Source organism: Capra hircus, chromosome 5, assembly GCF_001704415.2.
Source record: "Capra hircus breed San Clemente chromosome 5, ASM170441v1, whole genome shotgun sequence".
In the NCBI taxonomy this organism is placed as follows: Eukaryota; Metazoa; Chordata; class Mammalia; order Artiodactyla; family Bovidae; genus Capra; species Capra hircus.
In genome coordinates this window covers 65,965,214-65,984,330 of record NC_030812.1, presented here as the reverse complement: position 1 = coordinate 65,984,330, position 19,117 = coordinate 65,965,214, and the positions used below count along the sequence as shown (strand labels likewise).

The window sequence follows — 19,117 nt, the reverse complement described above, 5'->3', positions numbered from 1 at the left end:
GGAGGGGAGCATTCTTTCCCTGCCTTTTTCGGCTTTGAGATGCTGCCCACACTGCCTGGCTTGTGGCTCCCTCCACCTTCAAAGCCAGCAAGGTGGAGTCTTTCTCCCACCTTGCCACTCTTACATCTCATCACATCTGGAATCTTTCACACATCAGAAGGTACACATCTATATCTTCTGTCTCCATATCCCTCCTCCACATTTAAGGACCTTTGTGATGACATTGAGCCTACCAGGATAATCCTGGATAATTTCTTCATGGTAAAGTCAGATGATTAGCAACTGTAATTCCAGCTCAGTTCAGTCGCTCGGTCGTGTCTGACTCTTTGCGACCCCATGGACTGCAGCATGCCAGGCTTCCCTGTCCATCACCAGCTCCTGGAGCTTGCTTATACTCATGTCCATCGAGTCGGTGATGCCATCAAACCATCTCATCGTCTGTCATCTGCTACCTTAATTTCCCCTTGCCATGGAAGGCAATATATTCCCGGGTTCATGGTATTAGAATGTGGACATTTTGGTGGCGAGGGAGTCGGGTTCCATTATTCGGCCTACTACCCCGAGGCTCCCTCTCCTCTCAGGTGAGGTAACTCCAAGGTGAGTGTTCTTTGCAGACTCCAGAGTTCCCCAGGGGATTAAGCTCTAGTCATCCACGCTGGTCTCTGGCTTGACAGCACACCCTTTATTTCCTCTATGTCACTTTCTTAGTGTTCCCCTGGGTCCCCTCTTAAATATGCTACTTATATGAGAACATTCGCAGAGTGGGTCAGCTTTTGGGGAGAACCAACAATGAGAGAGCGGAGAAACCCATGTCGGGGACAAATCCATAATCTGCAAAATGGGACCAACAACCTCTGATGACCTCAGGTGCTTGTGGACTCCAGAAAGGAAGGGATAGGTTAGAATGTGTTGGGACCTGTGGTGGATATAGAGGCCCCTGGGGAGAAGGTCAGTGCTGAGACCACAGTCTAAAAAGACCTCAGGGAGTAGCTTGGCAGGAAAACAACTGGTGGATGTTGGATCCTGGAGCCTAGAGTGAGGTAATCCTAAACCCCTGAGTTTGTCAGGAAGCATTCCTGGTGAGTGGCTGCCTGCAAGCGCCGAAAACCACAGACGTACTGTCTGTCCTTTCAGACTGCCTTTTAAAAGATTTGTTGTCAACTCTTTGTCTTGTCTGTGCAGCCCTGGTTTGGAGAATTGTTCTGCATTCCCCTCCAAGGAACTTTATTTCTGGGGTGTTGAGGCGTATAAGCCATGTCTGACTTTGGACCTTCACAAATGCATTTGACGACACCAAAGTGAGACATACCTGCTGAACAGCTGGGCCCAAATACGTTGTCAGCAGCGCAGATTTCACAGGCTGTTCCACTGAATCCTTCCTGCAGGATACCACGGGGGAGCGTGTTAGACTCAAGCAATCTGTGTTACCCATGAAGACTGTAGATTTCTGACTATCTGGTCAGCATTCATTTCTCAAATGGATCTTCCCTTTGTGCCTGTCCTGAAATTCTCTTTCTTCTTTGCTCTTTTTTTGTGTTATAATTTGTACATTCATTCCTTGACTCAGTCTGGAGCTGAGTCTGGAGCTCTTCTGAAGAAAGTTGCTTCAAAGGTATAACTAGAGAATCAACACTGATGGCCACGTCCTAAATCCACCCAAGGGTGAAATGAATACATTCTCAGTTTTGCATTTCTAAAGAGAGTTGAGCTCAATTCTTTTCAGAGGATTTCTTTGTATTCCCATAGTGTAAGGCTTGAAGCTTGCAAAACGTCCCTTTCATGGGATAGCAAAGAAATTCCTCAATTGGCAGACCAAGCGCTCACCTACGGGTCTGAGTACAGCTCCAAAGACTAGTCTGCTAATAGTGGTGACTTTAAAGGGTAACAATGACACAATTTCTAGAGCCCTGCATTGTTCTCATCTGTTTTTCAACAAGTATAATTGCTTCAGTATTATTATTAAATTCATTTTACAGATGGATTCACTTAACGCTGAGCAGTTAACTGACTTGCTCTAAGGTCCCCCGGCCTGTAACGTGTCATTTTATTGCCCACTGCATACACTTCCCCCACCCACCCCCACTAATACCGCTGCTTCTTAGAGTCTTCACCCAGTGCGTGTTTACAGAGGGACAACAGGTAAGGAGAAAGCAGAGTCAGGAAGGAGGAGAACACTGTTTTGAACTTACTTGGCATAAGCAGCGTCCATTTCCTTCCATACCTTCAGCACAACGGCCCCGGCCACTGCAGGGGGACCTCGCTCCTCCTGGGCACTCTGGGGAATCAAAGGGCAGATATATTTATTTGAACTTGCACACAACAAGCATTCTGCAAAGATGCATGAAGCATCTGCTAGGTGCCAGGGATAAGAAATAATTGAAGACCCTGCAGGCATCATCTAGGCTTACATAGGGGAGAGGAGAGGAGAGGAGAGAACCACAGTGTAGTCAGGGACTGTACTAGGACCCGTCAGACCTTCTGCCCTTTCTTAAGCATTTGCTGTTCACTTTACAATCAACTAATTAACTCATCTCCATTACAATCCCCAGGGTCTTATGCTTCTTAGGCCGCTGGGAGGTGATGAGTCCAGTGGGTCTTTGCATGGGGATGGTTATGTTGTGTATGGGCGGGGCACCAGGCAGGGTCCATTGTGCTTCAGCCAGGGTCTGCTGTGAACAAGCTTAGCAAGGAGTGAGTGTCTGGACATTTAAGTGGACCAAGATGTGCTTCAGAGGAAAGCGCAGCCCTGGGCAGCTGGTGGAAGGCCAGTTGTCCTGCCCACATGGAGCTTATATTCTAGATTTCAATTAACACTGGGGACAAAAGATCAAAAGGTATACTCTGCAACTTCAGGATGATCTCAGTCTAATGCTTTCATTTAGAAATTATTTTTCATCAGGATATAGTAGGAATGAGAGAGGAGACATTGCCACAAATCTTAGAGACATTAAAAGGATAATAAGCAGATACTAGAAACAACTTTATGCCAATAAACTTGACAATGTAGATGAGATGAATAAATTCATTGTTCCAAACTACCAAAGATCTTCCCTGGTGGCTCAGGTGGTAAAGAATCTGCCTGCAATTTGGGAGACCTGAGTTCAGTCCCTGGAGAAGGAAATGGCAACCCACTTCAGTATTCTTGCTTGGGAAGTCCTGTGGACAGAGGAGCCTGGCAGGCTACAGTCCATGGGGTCGCAAAGAGTTGGACACGACTGACTAACACACACACACACCAGAGATCATTCAAGTGAAAATAGATAACCTGAATATTCTTGTATCTATTTAAGAAATTTAATTTGAAGTTAAAATCCTCCCCACAAGGAAAACTCCATGCTGATGGATTCCCAGTGAATATTACCTCAAACTTAAGGAAGAAATCATATCAATTATAAAAAAACTCTTCTAAAAAGTTGAAGAAGAGAGAACACTTCCCAGTTCATTCTATACAAAGAGCATTATTACTCTGATTCCCCAAACTGACAAATACATCACAAGAAAATTACAGACCAACATCCCTAATGAAGTGATGTGAAGTCGCTCAGTCATGTCCGACTCCGCGACCCCATGGACTGTAGCCTGCCAGGCTCCTCCGTCTGTGGGATTCTCCAGGCAAGAATACTGGAATAGGTTGCCATTTCCTTCTCCAGGGGATCTTCCCAACCCAGAGATTGAACCCAGGTCTCCTGCATTGTAGGCAGATGCTTTTACCGTCAGAGCCCCTGGGGAAGTCCCACATAGATGTAAATTCTTTAATATCTAGAACAAATATTGAACATTAAAAAATTCTAAACAGAATTATGCCCACTGAATCCAATGGGACACAAAACATAATACATCATGGTCAATGCAGTAAGGTAAGAAAGAAAAAGACTCAAAATGGATACAGATTGGAAAAGAAATGAAAATTTTCTTGATTCTCAGACAATATGATTTTCCATATAGAAAATTCAAAACAATATCCAAAAATTCAATAGAACTAATACATGAATTTATAAGTTCTCAGGACACAAGGACACATAAACAAAAATCAATTACATTTCTATAAACTAACATGAAACTGCTGATAACTGAAATAAAAGTATATAAGTAAGCTTAACAACAAAGTCAAAACTCAGGTGTGAATATAACAAGAATTGTGCAAAATCTGTAAGATGAAATCTATAAAACACTGACAAAAATAATTTAAAAATCCCAGATACACTGTGGTTATGGATGAAAAGAGTCAATATTTTAGGTTGTCCCTAAACTGATCTATAGATTCATTGCAATTTTAGTTAAAATCCTAGCAGGAGTTTTTGGGTAGAAATTGATAAACTGATTCTAGACTTTATAGGAAAAGTAAAAGAACTAGAGTAACCAAGTTAATTTTGAAAATGACCAAATTGGAAGATTTACACTCCTTAATTTCAAGACTTACTACAAAGATACAGTAATCATGATAGTGTGCTAAGGTGAAGGCATAAACACATAGATCAGTGGAGCAGAATAGAGTCCAGAAATAGATCCACATATTGATGATTAATTTATTTTATACAAGGGCCCAAAGGCAATGATGCTGGAATCATAAGATATTTGTATAAAAAGAAATGAACTTTGATTCAGACCATGAGTCACATGCTAAAGTTAACTTGTAGTGGATGATGGACCTAAAAGTAATGCCTAAAACTACAAAGCTTCTAGGAGGAAATATAGAAGAAAATCTTTGTGATATTAGATTAGGCAAAGACTTCTAGATGTGATACAAAAAGCAATTTTTCAAAAAGCAATATTTCAAAGAAAAATTGAAATATTTGATAACACCAAACTTCAGAACGCTTGCTCCTCAAAAGGTACTATTTGGAGAGTGAAAAGGCAAGCCACAGACTTTGAGAAAACATTTATTAATCATATACCAAATAAAAGACATATCTCAAATAGTTAAAGGACTCTCAAAACTCAGTAGTAAGAAAACAACCTGAATGATACATTAATAGCAAATAAGCACACAAACCATGGAAATTAAAACAAACTGCAATAAAATACTTCTGATCAGAATGGCTGAGATTAAGAACAAAAATCTGATTATACCAAGTGCTATCAATGATACCAAGCAATTTGAACTTTCACATGTTGTCGGTGGGAATGAAAAAATGATGCAGACACTTTGGAAGAGTTTGGCAGTTCTTATAAAGTTACAATACATTCAATATACAATCCAGGACTCCCACTTCTAAGTATTTACTCTCAAGTGAAATGAAAACTAATGTTTACACTAAAACCTGTGCATGAATGTTCATAGCAGCTTGATTCTTAGTTGCACCAAATTGGAAACCCAAATGTCTTTCAGCTGGTGAAGAGATGAACTGGGTAGATGATGGTGGACTATGAAACATTAGAAAAGAATGAACTGCTGACCTTGTAACATGGATGAATCTCAAATGCATACGCTAAGTGAGAGAGACCAGACTCACAAAGGTACGTACTGTATGACTCCAATCATAGGACACAAGGCACAGAAAACAGATCAGTATTTGCCAGGGGTTGGGGGTAGAGGGAGAACTTGACCGCAAAAAGTATTTTGGGGAATGACCCAGCTGTTCTCTATCTTGATTGTGGTCCTTGTTACACAACTGTTTAGGTTCATCAAAGTGTGTATAACTTTACACCAAAAAAGGAGAATTTTATTGTAGGTAAATTGTGACTTAAGCATAAGTGAAAAATCCTTTAGCATATCATGTTCTTCAATGACAGATTTGGAAAAAGTAGTCAATGTCCCTATAAATAATTAAACTTTACTTCCACGTAGAGGGGAGTCTACTTCCATAGTTTATACTCACTGGAAAGGAAAACAAATTAAGGACCTAGAGTCAGAAAGGGCTGCTTTTAAACACATGGTAAACTGGAAAAGGTCAGTTTTCATTCCAATCCCAAAGAAAGGCAATGCCAAAGAATGCGCAAACTACCACACAATTGCACTCATCTCACACACTAGTAAAGTAATGCTTAAAATTCTCCAAGCCAGGCTTCAGCAATACGTGAACTGTGAACTTCCAGATGTTCAAGCTGGTTTTAGAAAAGGCAGAGGAACCAGAGATCAAATTCCCAACATCCGCTGGATCATGGAAAAAGCAAGAGAATTCCAGAAAAACATCTCTTTCTGCTTTATTGACTATGCCAAAGCCTTTGACTGTGTGGATCACAATAAACTGTGGAAAATTCTGAAAGAGATGGGAATGCCAGACCACCTGACCTGCCTCTTGAGAAAACTGTACGCAGGTCAGGAAGCAACAGTTAGAACTGGACATGGAACAACAGACTGGTTCCAAATGTCAAGGCTGTATATTGTCACCCTGCTTATTTAACTTATATGCAGAGTACGTCATGAGAAATGCTGGGCTGGACGAAGCACAAGCTGGAATCAAGATTGCCAGGAGAAATATCAATAAGCTCAGATATGCAGATGACACCACCCTTACGGCAGAAAGTAAAGAGGAACTAAAAAGCCTCTTGATGAGAGTGAAAGAGGAGAGTGAAAAAGTTGGCTTAAAGTTCAACATTCAGAAAACTAAGATTATGGCACCTGGTCCCATCACTTCATGGCAAATAGATGGGGAAACAGTGGAAAGTGTCAGACTTTTTATTTTTGGGCTCCAAAATCACTGTGGATGGTGACTGCAGCCATGAAATTAAAAGACACTTACTCCTTGGAAGGAAAGTTGTGACCAACCTAGATAGCATATTCAAAAGCAGAGATATTACTTTGCCAACAAAGGTCCATCTAGTCAAGGCTATGGTTTCTCCAGTGGTCATGTATGGATGTGAGAGTTGGACTGTGAAGAAGGCTGAGCGCTGAAGAATTGATGCTTTTGAACTGTGGTATTGGAGAAGACTCTTGAGAGTGCCTTGGACTGCAAAGAGATCCAACCAGTCCATTCTAAAGGAGATCAGTCCTGGGTGTTCATTGGAAGGAATGATGCTAAAGCTGAAACTCCAGTACTTTGGCCACCTCATGCGAAGAGTTGACTCATTGGAAAAGACTCTGATGCTGGGAGGGATTGGGGGCAGGAGGAGAAGGGGATGACAGAGGATGAGATGGCTGGATGGCATCATCGACTCGATGTACATGAGTTTGAGTGAACTCCGGGAGTTGGTGATGGACAGGGAGGCCTGGTGTGCTGTGATTCATGGGGTCGCAAAGAGTCAGACACGACTGAGCGACTGAACTGAAGTGGAACAATTTCCTACCTTCAACCTCTAAATTTTTTCATTTGAATGCTTCAGTGTATTTGTAAAAATATCCATGTTCAGGAGGTGTTTCTTCAGGTCCAAAACACCATTTAGTAAACCACTAGGCCAGATGTTGGTCCTAGAAAGACCAATATGACTTGTTTATCCTATCTGTGCTGTCCTGTTTTATTATTATTGTTGCTGTTGTTGTTAGCAATCGAGACTTGGGTGGAATGCTAAGCACTGTATACATATTGCATCAGTGTATTTAATCTCCACAACTGTGAACTATTACTGTTCACCCTATGGAGTGGTTACATTCACCATTTTACCTATGAGGATACTGAGGAATTCATAGATAGGTCACCAGGCCTCTGGGCTCAGAGATAACGATTCACACAGCCCTGGTCTGACTTTAAGAACTTGTGATTGTGCTTCTCTGAATGAATTGCTTATAATTATTTTAAATGGCTTAAATATTTTATAAGTCATTCATTTAATGAATTAGTTAAACCTTCACTAAGTGCCCTCAATTATCTTCAAAGCTGGTGATGTTTCCTCCATGTCCTCAAGGGCCTGCGTGCAGGGAGGGGCTGATATGGCAACCTCAATGCTTCAGGCTGATTTCTCAAGATGCCTCCTTCTCTGAAATGAGCAGCCTGATCCATGCAGGGCCCACTGAGTGTCTGCTTATGGCGGGGCTAAGGGTGCGTCGCCTGCTGGCTGGAATTGGCTATCTCAAGGAGTCTTCCTGAGCCTAAGCATCACATGTTCTTCACGGGACATGAGGCTTTCTCTGCAGCATGTTCCTCATTCTGGCCAGCCATCTCAGCTGGTGGCTTGTGACCCACCAGGCTAAAGGGCAAAGTGAATGCCTACTGTTATGGACTGGATATCTGTGCTCCCCAATTCATATGCTAATGCCCTGACCTCCAACGTGATTACACTAGGAGGCGAGGCTTTGGGACATCATTAAGTTTAAATGAGATCATGAGGGTGGGGACCCCATGGTGAGTCTAGAGCCCTTATAAGAGAAAGAGGGACCAGAGCTTTCTCTCTGCCATGCGAGGCTCTAGAGAGAAAGCAGCCATCTGCAAGCCAGAAAGAACACCCTCCCTGGGAACCAAAAGCTGCTGGCATGGTGAACTTGGACTTCCCAGCCCCTAGAACTATGAGAAATAAATGTCTGTTGTTATGGTATTCTGTTAAAGCAACTTCAGCAGACCAACCGACTACTGTCCCCACATTTCTGAAGGGCAGGCCTTTGCTTTGACCTGAGGCATCAGGGTGACCCATGGGGTCCACAGAAAGGCAGACACTGGTGAGAAGAAAAATAATAAACCCAAGGGGTCACAAGCCATATAAAAAAATGAGATGCACAGAAATGTCCTACGTGGGGAGGTGGTTATCAGCTCAACAATAGATGGGGAGAACTTGTTGAATACGTATTATTGCTAAGCAGTTTGCATGTATGCTCTCATTCTCACAGCTGTACAGGAAGCTCTCATCCTTGTCTTCCTTTCCAGGTTACAGATAACAAAACAGGCTCAGAGAGGTAAGTAACTTGCCCAAGATCAGAGGTCTGGTAAGTGTTGGAGTTGCCATTGCAATCAGGCCCAACTCAAGATTTTGAGTCCTTAACACCAAGCCAGAGTGTACAAGATCAGTAGCTTAGAATATAAAACTAAACCAAGACACACCTCCTGAACTAAAGAGGCCAGCCAGTGATCTGAGAACCACAGAAACAGAACTGGTAAGGAGCATATTCTGAATGCCTACTATCCGCCAGGCACATCCTAGGTGCTTTATACGTACCAGCTCCCTTAGTCCTCAGCACTGCCTTTGGAGGTAGGCATAGTAGCACCAGAGCTTCCTAGGTGGCACTAGCGGTAAAGAACCAGCCTACCAATGCAGGAGACATGAGAGTTCAATCCCTGGGTCTGGAAGATCCCCTGGGGAAGGGAATGGGAACCCATTCCTGTAATCTTGCCTGGATAATCTCACAGACAGGGAAGCCCGGCAGGCTACAGTCCATAGCGTCGCGAAGAGTCGGACACGACTGAAGCAACTTAGCACCCATGCATATTTCCACTACCATCTCTGTTTTACAGATGAGAAAACTGAGACCAAAGGATTCATTTACCAGATAAAATATAGGATGCCAGTTAAATTTCAATTGCAAATAAACAATGAATAATTTTTTAGAATAAGCATGTCCCAAATATTGTATGCCTATTTGTTGTTTATCTGCAATTGACTTAACTGGGTATTCTCTAGTGTTATTTGATAAATCTGGCAACTGGGCAGGGAGGGTAAGTAACTAGCAAGGTCTCAGAAGGAGAATGTGGTAAAGGCAATTTGACTTTAGTGATTACAACCTTTGTAAAGCCACATGGCCTCTTAGTGCCAGGTTGGAACTAAGGGGGACTCTGGTATCAAGGAATCAGCTCCAGGCAGGTGACAAGCTCCCAGCTAACAGTGGAAGCAAGTTTGTCAGGAGCAGGCTTGTCGAGGACAGGCTGCTTTCCCAGTAGCTGACTTGGCAACACAACCAGGCATTTGGGTAAGGAGACAGGAATGGGTTGTAGCTGGGGCTCTGCAGAAGATGGCCCTTGTTTCCTGTTCTGTTCTGCAGTTACTAGATGGCTCTCCTTGGGCAAGCTGCAAAAGGCCCCAAAGGCCCCAAAGGCCCCAAAGGCCCCGGGTTCTCACCTGGACTCTCAGGTGTGTCTGTTTTGCATCCCTGTCTCTCAATCTATGAGCTCCTTGTGAGTAGAGACTGGGTTTATCATGTAGGAGGCTATGAGCAGCATACAGCAGGGGCTCAAGAAATGCTTGAATTTTATAAGTTGGCCAACCCTGGAAGGAACTCTGGAAAAAAGCTAGCAGGAGTGTGAGAGTATGGAGAATCCTCATCTGTTGTCCTATGTCAAACATTTTAACAATTTGTGAAAACAACTTGTTTGGCTTTAAAATCAAATTTTAAAAGTGTACATTTCTTTACTGCTTCTCAAGTCATTTTCTATTACCTCAGGTCCCTTCTGTGGTGTTGGAGAAGACTCTTGAGAGTCTCTTGGACTGCAAAGAGATCCAACCAGTCCATTCTAAAGGAGATCAGTCCTGGGTGTTCATTGGAAGGACTGATGCTAAAGCTGAAACTTCAATACTTTGGCCACCTCATGTGAAGAGTTTACTCATTGGAAAAGACTCTGATGCTGGGAGGGATTGGGAGCAGGAGAAAGGGATGACAGAGGACGAGATGGTTGGATGCCATCACCGACTTGATGGACATGAGTTTGAGCAAGCTCCGGAGATGGTGAAGGACAGGGCAGCCTGGCATGTTGCAATCCATGGGGTTGCAAAGCGTTGGACACGACTGAGCAACTGAACCAACAACAACAGGCTCTCATTAGGAAAAAAAGTTGGTGAGGATTGACATTCTCAGCAACCACCCTTGAAAAAGCTTTTCTAGCGTTTGTTCTCAAGGCATGTTTCTGAAACTTGGGGGAGGGCTCAGGCAGCTGATAAAGCTATTTTCGGTCATTATCACATTTCCCTGTGATCACCACTGCTCTGAGGGTCTCACATCGTGACTTTGCTCACGCAGGAGGCTTACCCAGACAAGGTGTCAGCAAATCATCAGACGTTCTGTTCTTTCAAAGGCAGATAATGAACTTCCTGGCCAGCAAGAGGCCAGGGACCTCCCTGTAACTTTATCTCTCAAGGAACTCCAGAGGTGGCCACTTGTGCCACTGTCTCTGTTTCAAAGCCTGCTGCACAGTGCTAGACAGAAACTCTGTCCTGGTTTGTAAAAATGGTGAATATTCCACTGACAGCTCTAGCTGGAATTGTCTGCCTGGGAAACTGATATGAAACTAGCTTCCTCGTGTGAACTCAGTGTGAATTTGTCACTCGCAGCCAAGAAGGACATGCCTCACAGAGTGTTTTCAAATCCACGTAGTCCATTATTTGCAACCCAGGCAGTGAATGGCAGGAAACACACAAGAGGAAAGGATAAGAAGTCTGAAGATGCAGTGACACGACACACAAAAATAAATGTGCCTAATTTGATGACATTGACTTCACAAAGCATCAAGGCCATTGCTATATTAAATAATCAGATGGAAACAATTGAGTTTCTGTGTAACCCTACACCCACATTGTTTTTCTGATGCTCTTGAGATTTTGCAAAAATCTGCTAAAGTTCATAATAGGATAAAAAAGAACTGGGATGTTCAAATTGAAACATCCATTTCCTCTGAAATAGAATATTGGTTGTTCAAATGTGATTAAATTTCAAGGTTAAAAATGTTTTTGTGCTTATCAGAAGAGACTCCCATACACAGTTTTGATAAGGCTGTACAAGTTTTAATGAGGGAGAAGCAAGGTAACCCTGAGTAGAAACATCTTCCTGACATCAGGATGACACATTTCTCCCCCCGGGGAGAATTCCTGCCTTATTCCTAATTTTAGAAGATGAATCAGTTCTTTCTGTGTGCTTTTCTTTGTTTTCTAAGTTTTCAGAGTTTATCATTGAATTATCTAATTTTGCATAAGGCACTATGAAAATAATTTAAAAGGTAACCCAGAGGTGTTGACTGTGAATGTCTCTGTCAATGGCATTGAGAAGGAAGTGGATTCAGCCCTTGCCTTGGAAAGAAGCCTGTTCCAGGGCTTGTACTTCCTCAAAAAGAAGGATGGACATATGTCAGTGGCTCTGAAATGGCCTTATCCTTTCAGCAATGTAAAGCAATAATCAAGATCTCACTTGTCATCACTGCAAAATGGGAGAGGTGAAATACACAGCCAAGTAGAGCATTTATCTCTTTCCTGAGCCAAAGGAAGGAAGCCTTTTGAGATGTTTGGTATGTTTGGAAGATGAAGATAAATGGGAGTGCCCTTCTGCCCCAACGAGAGAACAGCAGAAAAATGTCCTGACCTTGGTTTCCACATTTTGCTTCTCTGGCCTTGAGACCTATCACAAGGAAAGGCCTGAACATTCAAGGAAATCTGTGACTCCTTCTATTGTAGGTGCAAGTATTGCCACAATTTTGGTATAGCCAGTGTGATGCATGAAACCCACCAGAGATTTTGAACCCTGTTGACTGTTTTATGAAGGCCTCACTGTTTAAAAGGAGCTCAGAGAAAGGGAGTCATTTTACTTGCCTTTCATGATCAGAGGTCTGTTTGACTCTGATTCTCTCGTTCATTCATTCATAAAATGTTTACACAAAGCTTTCTTTGTGTCGTAGACTCTACTAAGTACTTTTGCCTATATTGATGTTTTAAAATCCCTCTTAAGAGTTTTGTAAGGTAGGACTCTACCCTCATTTGATAGCTATGGAGACTGTTGGAGAAGCAGCAAATCATTTGCCCAAATTAGCAATGGGGGGAATAGGTTCAAACCTCAAACTTCTGGTAGCGGGCCTTGGGTTCTTTTGCTCTCTGGGCTGTGGTCTGTTATTCACTAGACTGGATATGTTCACTTTCACTACTGCTTCTTAGACAAAGCCTTTTCTTGTCTACTGTGTGTCTAATTAACTTAAGATCACATTAGTTTCTGTGGATTAGAAATAGAAAAGCAAATAAAAAATTCAATTTTATCAGGATGATTCTGTGAACTGGATGTGACCATGACCCCATTTGATGCTTTTAAAAGAAAGTTCACGACATCTGGTTGTCTGGGTTAATTGCTTCATTCTGATGTGACCACCTCCTAGAACACAAAGTGCCAACATGTTAAGGTGAAACAGAGCAGAATGGTTAACAGAGAAGGGCCAGGATACCCTAAACCCCAAACCTTGAGCTTCCCAGGTTAAGGAGCATGATCCAGAAATTGACTGAGAGGGCTGAAGGGACCTACCAAACAGAAGAAAAATTAGAATGCTCAACACCACTAATTATCAGGAAAATGCACATCAAAACCGCAATGACATGTCACCTCACGCCTGCCACTATGGTTATCATCAAAAAGAACACAGCCAACAAATGTTGGAAGGATTTGGAGAAAAGGCAACCTTTGTACACTGTTGGTGGGAATGTAAATTGGCGTAGCCACCGTGGAAAACATTTTGGAGGTTCCTCAAAAAACTAAAATTAAAACTACCATAGTGAAGTAGCTCAGTAGTGTCTAACTTTTTGCGAACCCATGGACTGTAACCTGCCAGGCTCCTCGGTCCATGGGATTCTCCAGGCAAGAATACTGGAGTGGGTTGCCATTTCCTTTTCCAGGGGGATCTTCCCGACCCAGGGATCGAACTCAGGTCTCCCACATTGAAGGTAGATTCTTTACTGTCTAAGCCACCAGGGAACTACCATATGATCCAACAATTCCATTCCTGTGTATATATTTGAAAGAGATATGCACTCCAATATTCATATCAGCATTACTTACAATTGCCAAGATAATATATTAAAGCAACCCAAGATTCCATCAACTGATGAATGGATAAAGAAGACACGGTATATATAATGGAATATGACTCGGTCATAAAAAAAGAACTAAATGTTGCCATTTGCAACAACATGGATAAACTTGGAGGGTATTATGCTAAGTGAAATAAGTCAGAGAAAGACAAATATTGTATGATGCTTATATATGGGCTTTAAAAATGTAACAAACTAGTCAGTATAAGCAACCTCACAGATATAGAGAATGAAGTAGTGGTTACCTGTGGGAGAGAAGGAAGGGAGAGGGGCAAATATTAAAGTAGGAGATGAAGGGGTACAAATTATTTGGTGCAAAATAAGCTACAAGAATATGCTGTACAACACAGGGAATGTAGACAGTATTTTATAAGTGGAGTGTAAACTTTAAAAATTGTGAATCACTGTATTGTATACCTGTAACTTACATTATTACACAACAATTACAATTAATAAAACCATGGGAACAAATAAAAAATACTTGTAGAAAAAAAGAGAAATTAGAAATATACTGGGAAGTCCTTTTTTTTTTTTTTAAGACAAATTCTGCTCCAGGCAGTGGGACAGAGTAGAAAGCGAGCAGACTTTGGTGACAGGCAGCCCTGAACTTGAAGTTGCTTCATCTACTGACTCCAAAGAGAGAGGCGAGAGACAACCTTTAAATTGTATTTCTCATAGGCAGGATGGGGATATGAAAGTGTAACTTAAAGATGTGTCTTAAGAATTAAATCAGATTATATACGCCAACTACTTCTCTAGTACCTAATGTCAGCAGTATTGAGTAAATTGAAATTATTTTTCATTTAATCACTAGTTAAAACAGGCAATGTTATGCATATAATCTGGGCTCAACTATTTACAAGCAATATGGGGCGGGGGCGGGGGCGGGGGGAAGGAACAAGGAAATAAGCCAAAGTGTTTATAGTTTTCTATGTGTGATAGAATACAAGTCACTATTTTTTCCTCTTTCTTTATACCTTTCTAAATTCTACAAGCTATGTACAATTTGCTCATGTTATTTTAATGAGAAAACACAAAGCAAAAGAGAACTAATCTCTCCTTTTAAGTAGATCCTTAAGATGTTTTCATTACATCTTAGAAGATGGAAAGTGATGGTAAATTCATGAATAAAAATGCCTGATTTTTACTATCCTTCCCTCTCCAAAAGGGATCTCATGTAATTAACATGTCTGCGGTCAGGGGCAGCGGCCAGGAGGAGACACCCCGCGTCCGAGGTCAGGGGAGGCCAGGAGAAGCCACCTCGCACCCGGGGCCAGGGGCGGTGACCTTGGGGAGCCACCCAGAGCCCGAGGCCAGGGGCAGCAGCTGGGAGGAGCCACCCACGCCCGAGGCCGGCCGGGAGGAGCAACCCGAGGAGAGGTGCCTGCGCAGGGACAGGAAGGCCTAGAGGAGCTATCCCACAATGAAGGTCAGGAACGGTGGCGGTAAGGAGATACCCCTCATCCAAGGTAAGGAGCAGCAGCTGTGCTTTGCTGGAGCAGCCGTGAAGAGATACCCCACGCCAAGGTAACAGAAACCCAAGTAAGATGGTAAGTGTTGCAAGAGGCCATCAGAGGACAGACACACTGAAACCATACTCACAGAAAACTAGTCAATCTAATCACACCAGGGCCACAGCCTTGTCTAACTCAATGGAACTAAGCCATGCCTGCAGGGCAACCCAAGACAGGCTGGTCATGGTGGAGAGGCCTGACAGAATGTGGTCCACTGGAGAAGGGAATGGCAAGCCACTTCAGTATTCTTGCCTTGAGAACCCCATGAACAGCATGAAAAGGCAAAATGATAGGACACCAAAAGAGGAACTCCCCAGGTCAGTAGGTGCCCAATATGCTACTGGAGATCAGTGGAGAAATAACTCCAGAAAGAATGAAGGGATGGAGCCAAAGCAAAAACAATACCCAGCTGTGGATGTGACTGGTGATAGAAGCAAGATCCGATGCTGTAAAGAGCAATATTGCACAGGAACCTGGAATGTCAGGTTCATGAATCAAGGCAAGTTGGAAGTGGTCAAACAAGAGATGGCAAGGGTGAACATCGACGTTCTAGGAATCAGCGAACTAAAATGGACTGGAATGGGTGAATTTAACTCAGATGACCATTATATCTACTACTGCGGGCAGGAAACCCTCAGAAGAAGTGGAGTAGCCATCATGGTCAACAAAAGAGTCTGAAATGCAGTACTTGGATGCAGTCTCAAAAATGACAGAATGATCTCTGTTCGTCTCCAAGGCAAACCATTCAATATCACAGTTATCCATGTCTAGGCCCCAACCAGTAACGCTGAAGAAACTGAAGTTGACCGGTTTTATGAAGACCTACAAGATCTTTTAGAACTAACACCCAAAAAAGATGTCCTTTTCATTATAGGGGACTGGAATGCAAAAGTAGGAAGTCAAGAAACACCTGGAGTAACAGGCAAATTTGGCCTTGGAATGCAGAATGAAGCAGGGCAAAGACTAATAGAGTCTTGCCAAGAAAATACACTGGTCATAGCAAATACCCTCTTCCAACAACACAAAAGAAGACTCTACACATGGACATCACCAGATGGTCAACACCAAAATCAGATTGATTATATTCTTTGCAGCCAAAGATGGAGAAGTTCTATACAGTCAGCAAAAACAAGACCAGGAGCTGACTGTGGCTCAGATCATGAACTCCTTATTGCCAAATTCAGACTCAAATTGAAGAAAGTAGGGAAAACGGCTAGACCATTCAGGTATGACCTAACTCAAATCTCTTATGATTATACAGTGGAAGTGAGAAATAGATTTAAGGGTCTAGATCTGATAGATAGAGTGCCTGATGAACTATGGACTGAGGTTCGTGACATTGTACAGGAGACAGGGATCAAGACCATCCCATGGAAAAGAAATGCAAAGAAGCAAAACGGCTGTCTGGGGAGGCCTTACAAATAGCTGTGAAAAGATGAGAAGTGAAAAGCAAAGGAGAAAAGGAAAGATATATGCATCTGAATGCAGAGTTCCAAAGAATAGCAAGAAGAGATAAGAAAGCCTTCTTCAGTGATCAATGAAAAGAAATAGAAGAAAACAACAGAATGGGAAAGACTAAAGATCTCTTCAAGAAAATTAGAGATACCAAGGGAACATTTCATGCAAAGATGGGCTCAATAAAGGACAGAAATGGTATGGACCTAACAGAAGCAGAAGATATTAAGAAGAGGTGGCAAGAATACATGGAAGAACTGTACAAAAAAGATCTTCATGACCCAGATAATCATGATGATGTGATCACTAATCTAGAGCCAGACATCTTGGAATGTGAAGTCAAGTGGGCCTTAGAAAGCATCACTAAGAACAAAGCTGGTAGAGGTGATGGAATTCCAATTGAGCTGTTTCAAATCCTGAAAGACGATGCTGTGAAAGTGCTGCACTCAATATGCCAGCAAGTTTGGAAAACTCAGCAGTGGCCACAGGACTGGAAAAGGTCAGTTTTCATTCCAATCCCAAAGAAAGGCAATGCCAAAGAATGCTCAAACTACCACACAATTGCACGCATCTCACATGCCAGTAAAGTAATGCTCAAAATTCTCCAAGCCAGACTTCAGCAATACATGAACTGTGAACGTCCTGATGTTCAAGCTGGATGTAGAAAAGGCAGAGGAACCAGAGATCAAATTGCCAACATCTCCTGGATCATGGAAAAAGCAAGAGAGTTCCAGAAAAACATCTATTTCTGCTTTATTGACTATGCCAAAGCCTGACTGTGTGGATCACAATAAACTGTGGAAAATTCTGAAAGAGATGAGAATACCAGACCACCTAACCTGCCTCTTGAGAAATCTGTATGCAGGTCAGGAAGCAAGAGTTAAAACTGGACATGGAACAACAGACTGGTTCCAAATAGGAAAAGGAGTACATCAAGGCTGTATATTGTCACCCTGCTTATTTAATTTCTATGCAGAGTACATCATGAGAAACGCTGGAGTGGAAGAAACACAAGCTGGAATCAAGATTGCTGGGAGAAATATCAATAACCTCAGATATGCAGATGACACGACCCTTCTGGCAGAAAGTGAAGAGGAACTCAAAAGCCTCTTGATGAAAGTGATAGAGGAGAGTGAAAAAGTTGGCTTAAAGCTCAACATTCAGAAAACGAAGATCATGGCATCTGGTCCCATCACTTCATGGGAAATAGATGGGGAAACAGTAGAAACAGTGTCAGACTTTATTTTTTTGGGCTCCAAAATCACTGCAGATGGTGACTGCAGCCATGAAATCAAAAGACGCTTACTCCTTGGAAGAAAAGTTATGACTAACCTAAATAGTATATTCAAAAGCAGAGACATTACTTTACCGACTAAGGTCTGTCTAGTCAAGGCTATGGTTTTTCCTGTGGTCATGTACGGATGTGAGAGTTGGACTGTGAAGAAGGCTGAGCGCCGAAGAACTGATGCATTTGAACTGTGATGTTGGAGAAGACTCTTGAGAGTCCCTTGGACTGCAAGGAGATCCAACCAGTCCATTCTGAAGGAGATCAACCCTGGGATTTCTTTGGAAAGAATGATGCTAAAGCTGAAGCTCCAGTACTTTGGACACCTCATGTGAAGAGTTGACTCATTGGAAAAGACTCTGATGATGGGAGAGATTGGGGGCAGGAGGAGAAGGGGACGACCCAGGATGAGATGGTTGGATGGCATCATGGACTCGATGGATGTGAGTCTGAGTGAGCTCCGGGAGTTGGTGATGGACAGGGAGGCCTGGCATGCTGCGATTCATGGGGTCACAAAGAATCGGACACGACTGAGCGACTGAACTGAACTCTCAGGGACTTAGTCACTGCCTGAGGGTCAACATCTTTAATCAAGATAAAAGTTCAGTTTCAGCTGAGGAATGTTATATTTGACCACAGGAGTTCAAACTATGCCACTGGCTCAGGTTTGGCCAGTTGTTCTTCTTACAATGGAGCCTGGTCATTACAGAGCTTGCTACTGCACCCTAAGACAATTTTTCAGAAAAGTTAATTATTATTTGGGTTGCTAAACAATACCTACAGTTTTTGAGATACTGTAATCAAATGTCATCTTAAAGAAAATTGTGTTGAGATCATACTAGTCCAGCATCTTACTCCCTTTCTATGGCTGCTGCTGCTGCTCAGTCGCTTCAGTCGTGTCCGACTCTGTGCGACCCCATAGACGGCAGCCCACCAGGCTCCCCCGTCCCTGGGATTCTCCAGGCAAGAACACTGAAGTGGGTTGCCATTTCCTTCTCCATTTCTATGGCTAGTAAAGTCTTTTATAAAAATGAATATCCTTTCAATTGCCCCCTTTTCTTTGTAAAGGAATTGTCTTAAAGAGAGATCCCAAAAGAGAGAAAAGCAGATATCAATATAAAAGCTGACAGGGCTGAAAAGGTTTTCCACATATGGATGGAAAAGGAACTTTCTAGAAAAAGATGCTAACATTCTCTTTCCTTCCTCTTGATTTTCTGTACAGTGAGAC

General features: G+C 42.6%; 1 protein-coding gene across 1 annotated transcript in view; it reads right to left on the bottom strand.

Annotated features, from left to right (window-relative positions):
• The window catches only part of STAB2 (stabilin 2), a 176,736-nt gene that overhangs the window by 150,350 nt on the left and 7,269 nt on the right, over positions 1 to 19,117 (bottom strand). The window contains exons 4-5 of the mRNA XM_013964034.2: positions 2,190 to 2,275; positions 1,310 to 1,379 (exon numbers count right to left, since the gene is read on the bottom strand). Of these exons, the coding sequence (XP_013819488.2) occupies positions 1,310 to 1,379; positions 2,190 to 2,275 (156 nt within the window). The remainder of the gene's footprint in view (positions 1 to 1,309; positions 1,380 to 2,189; positions 2,276 to 19,117) is intronic.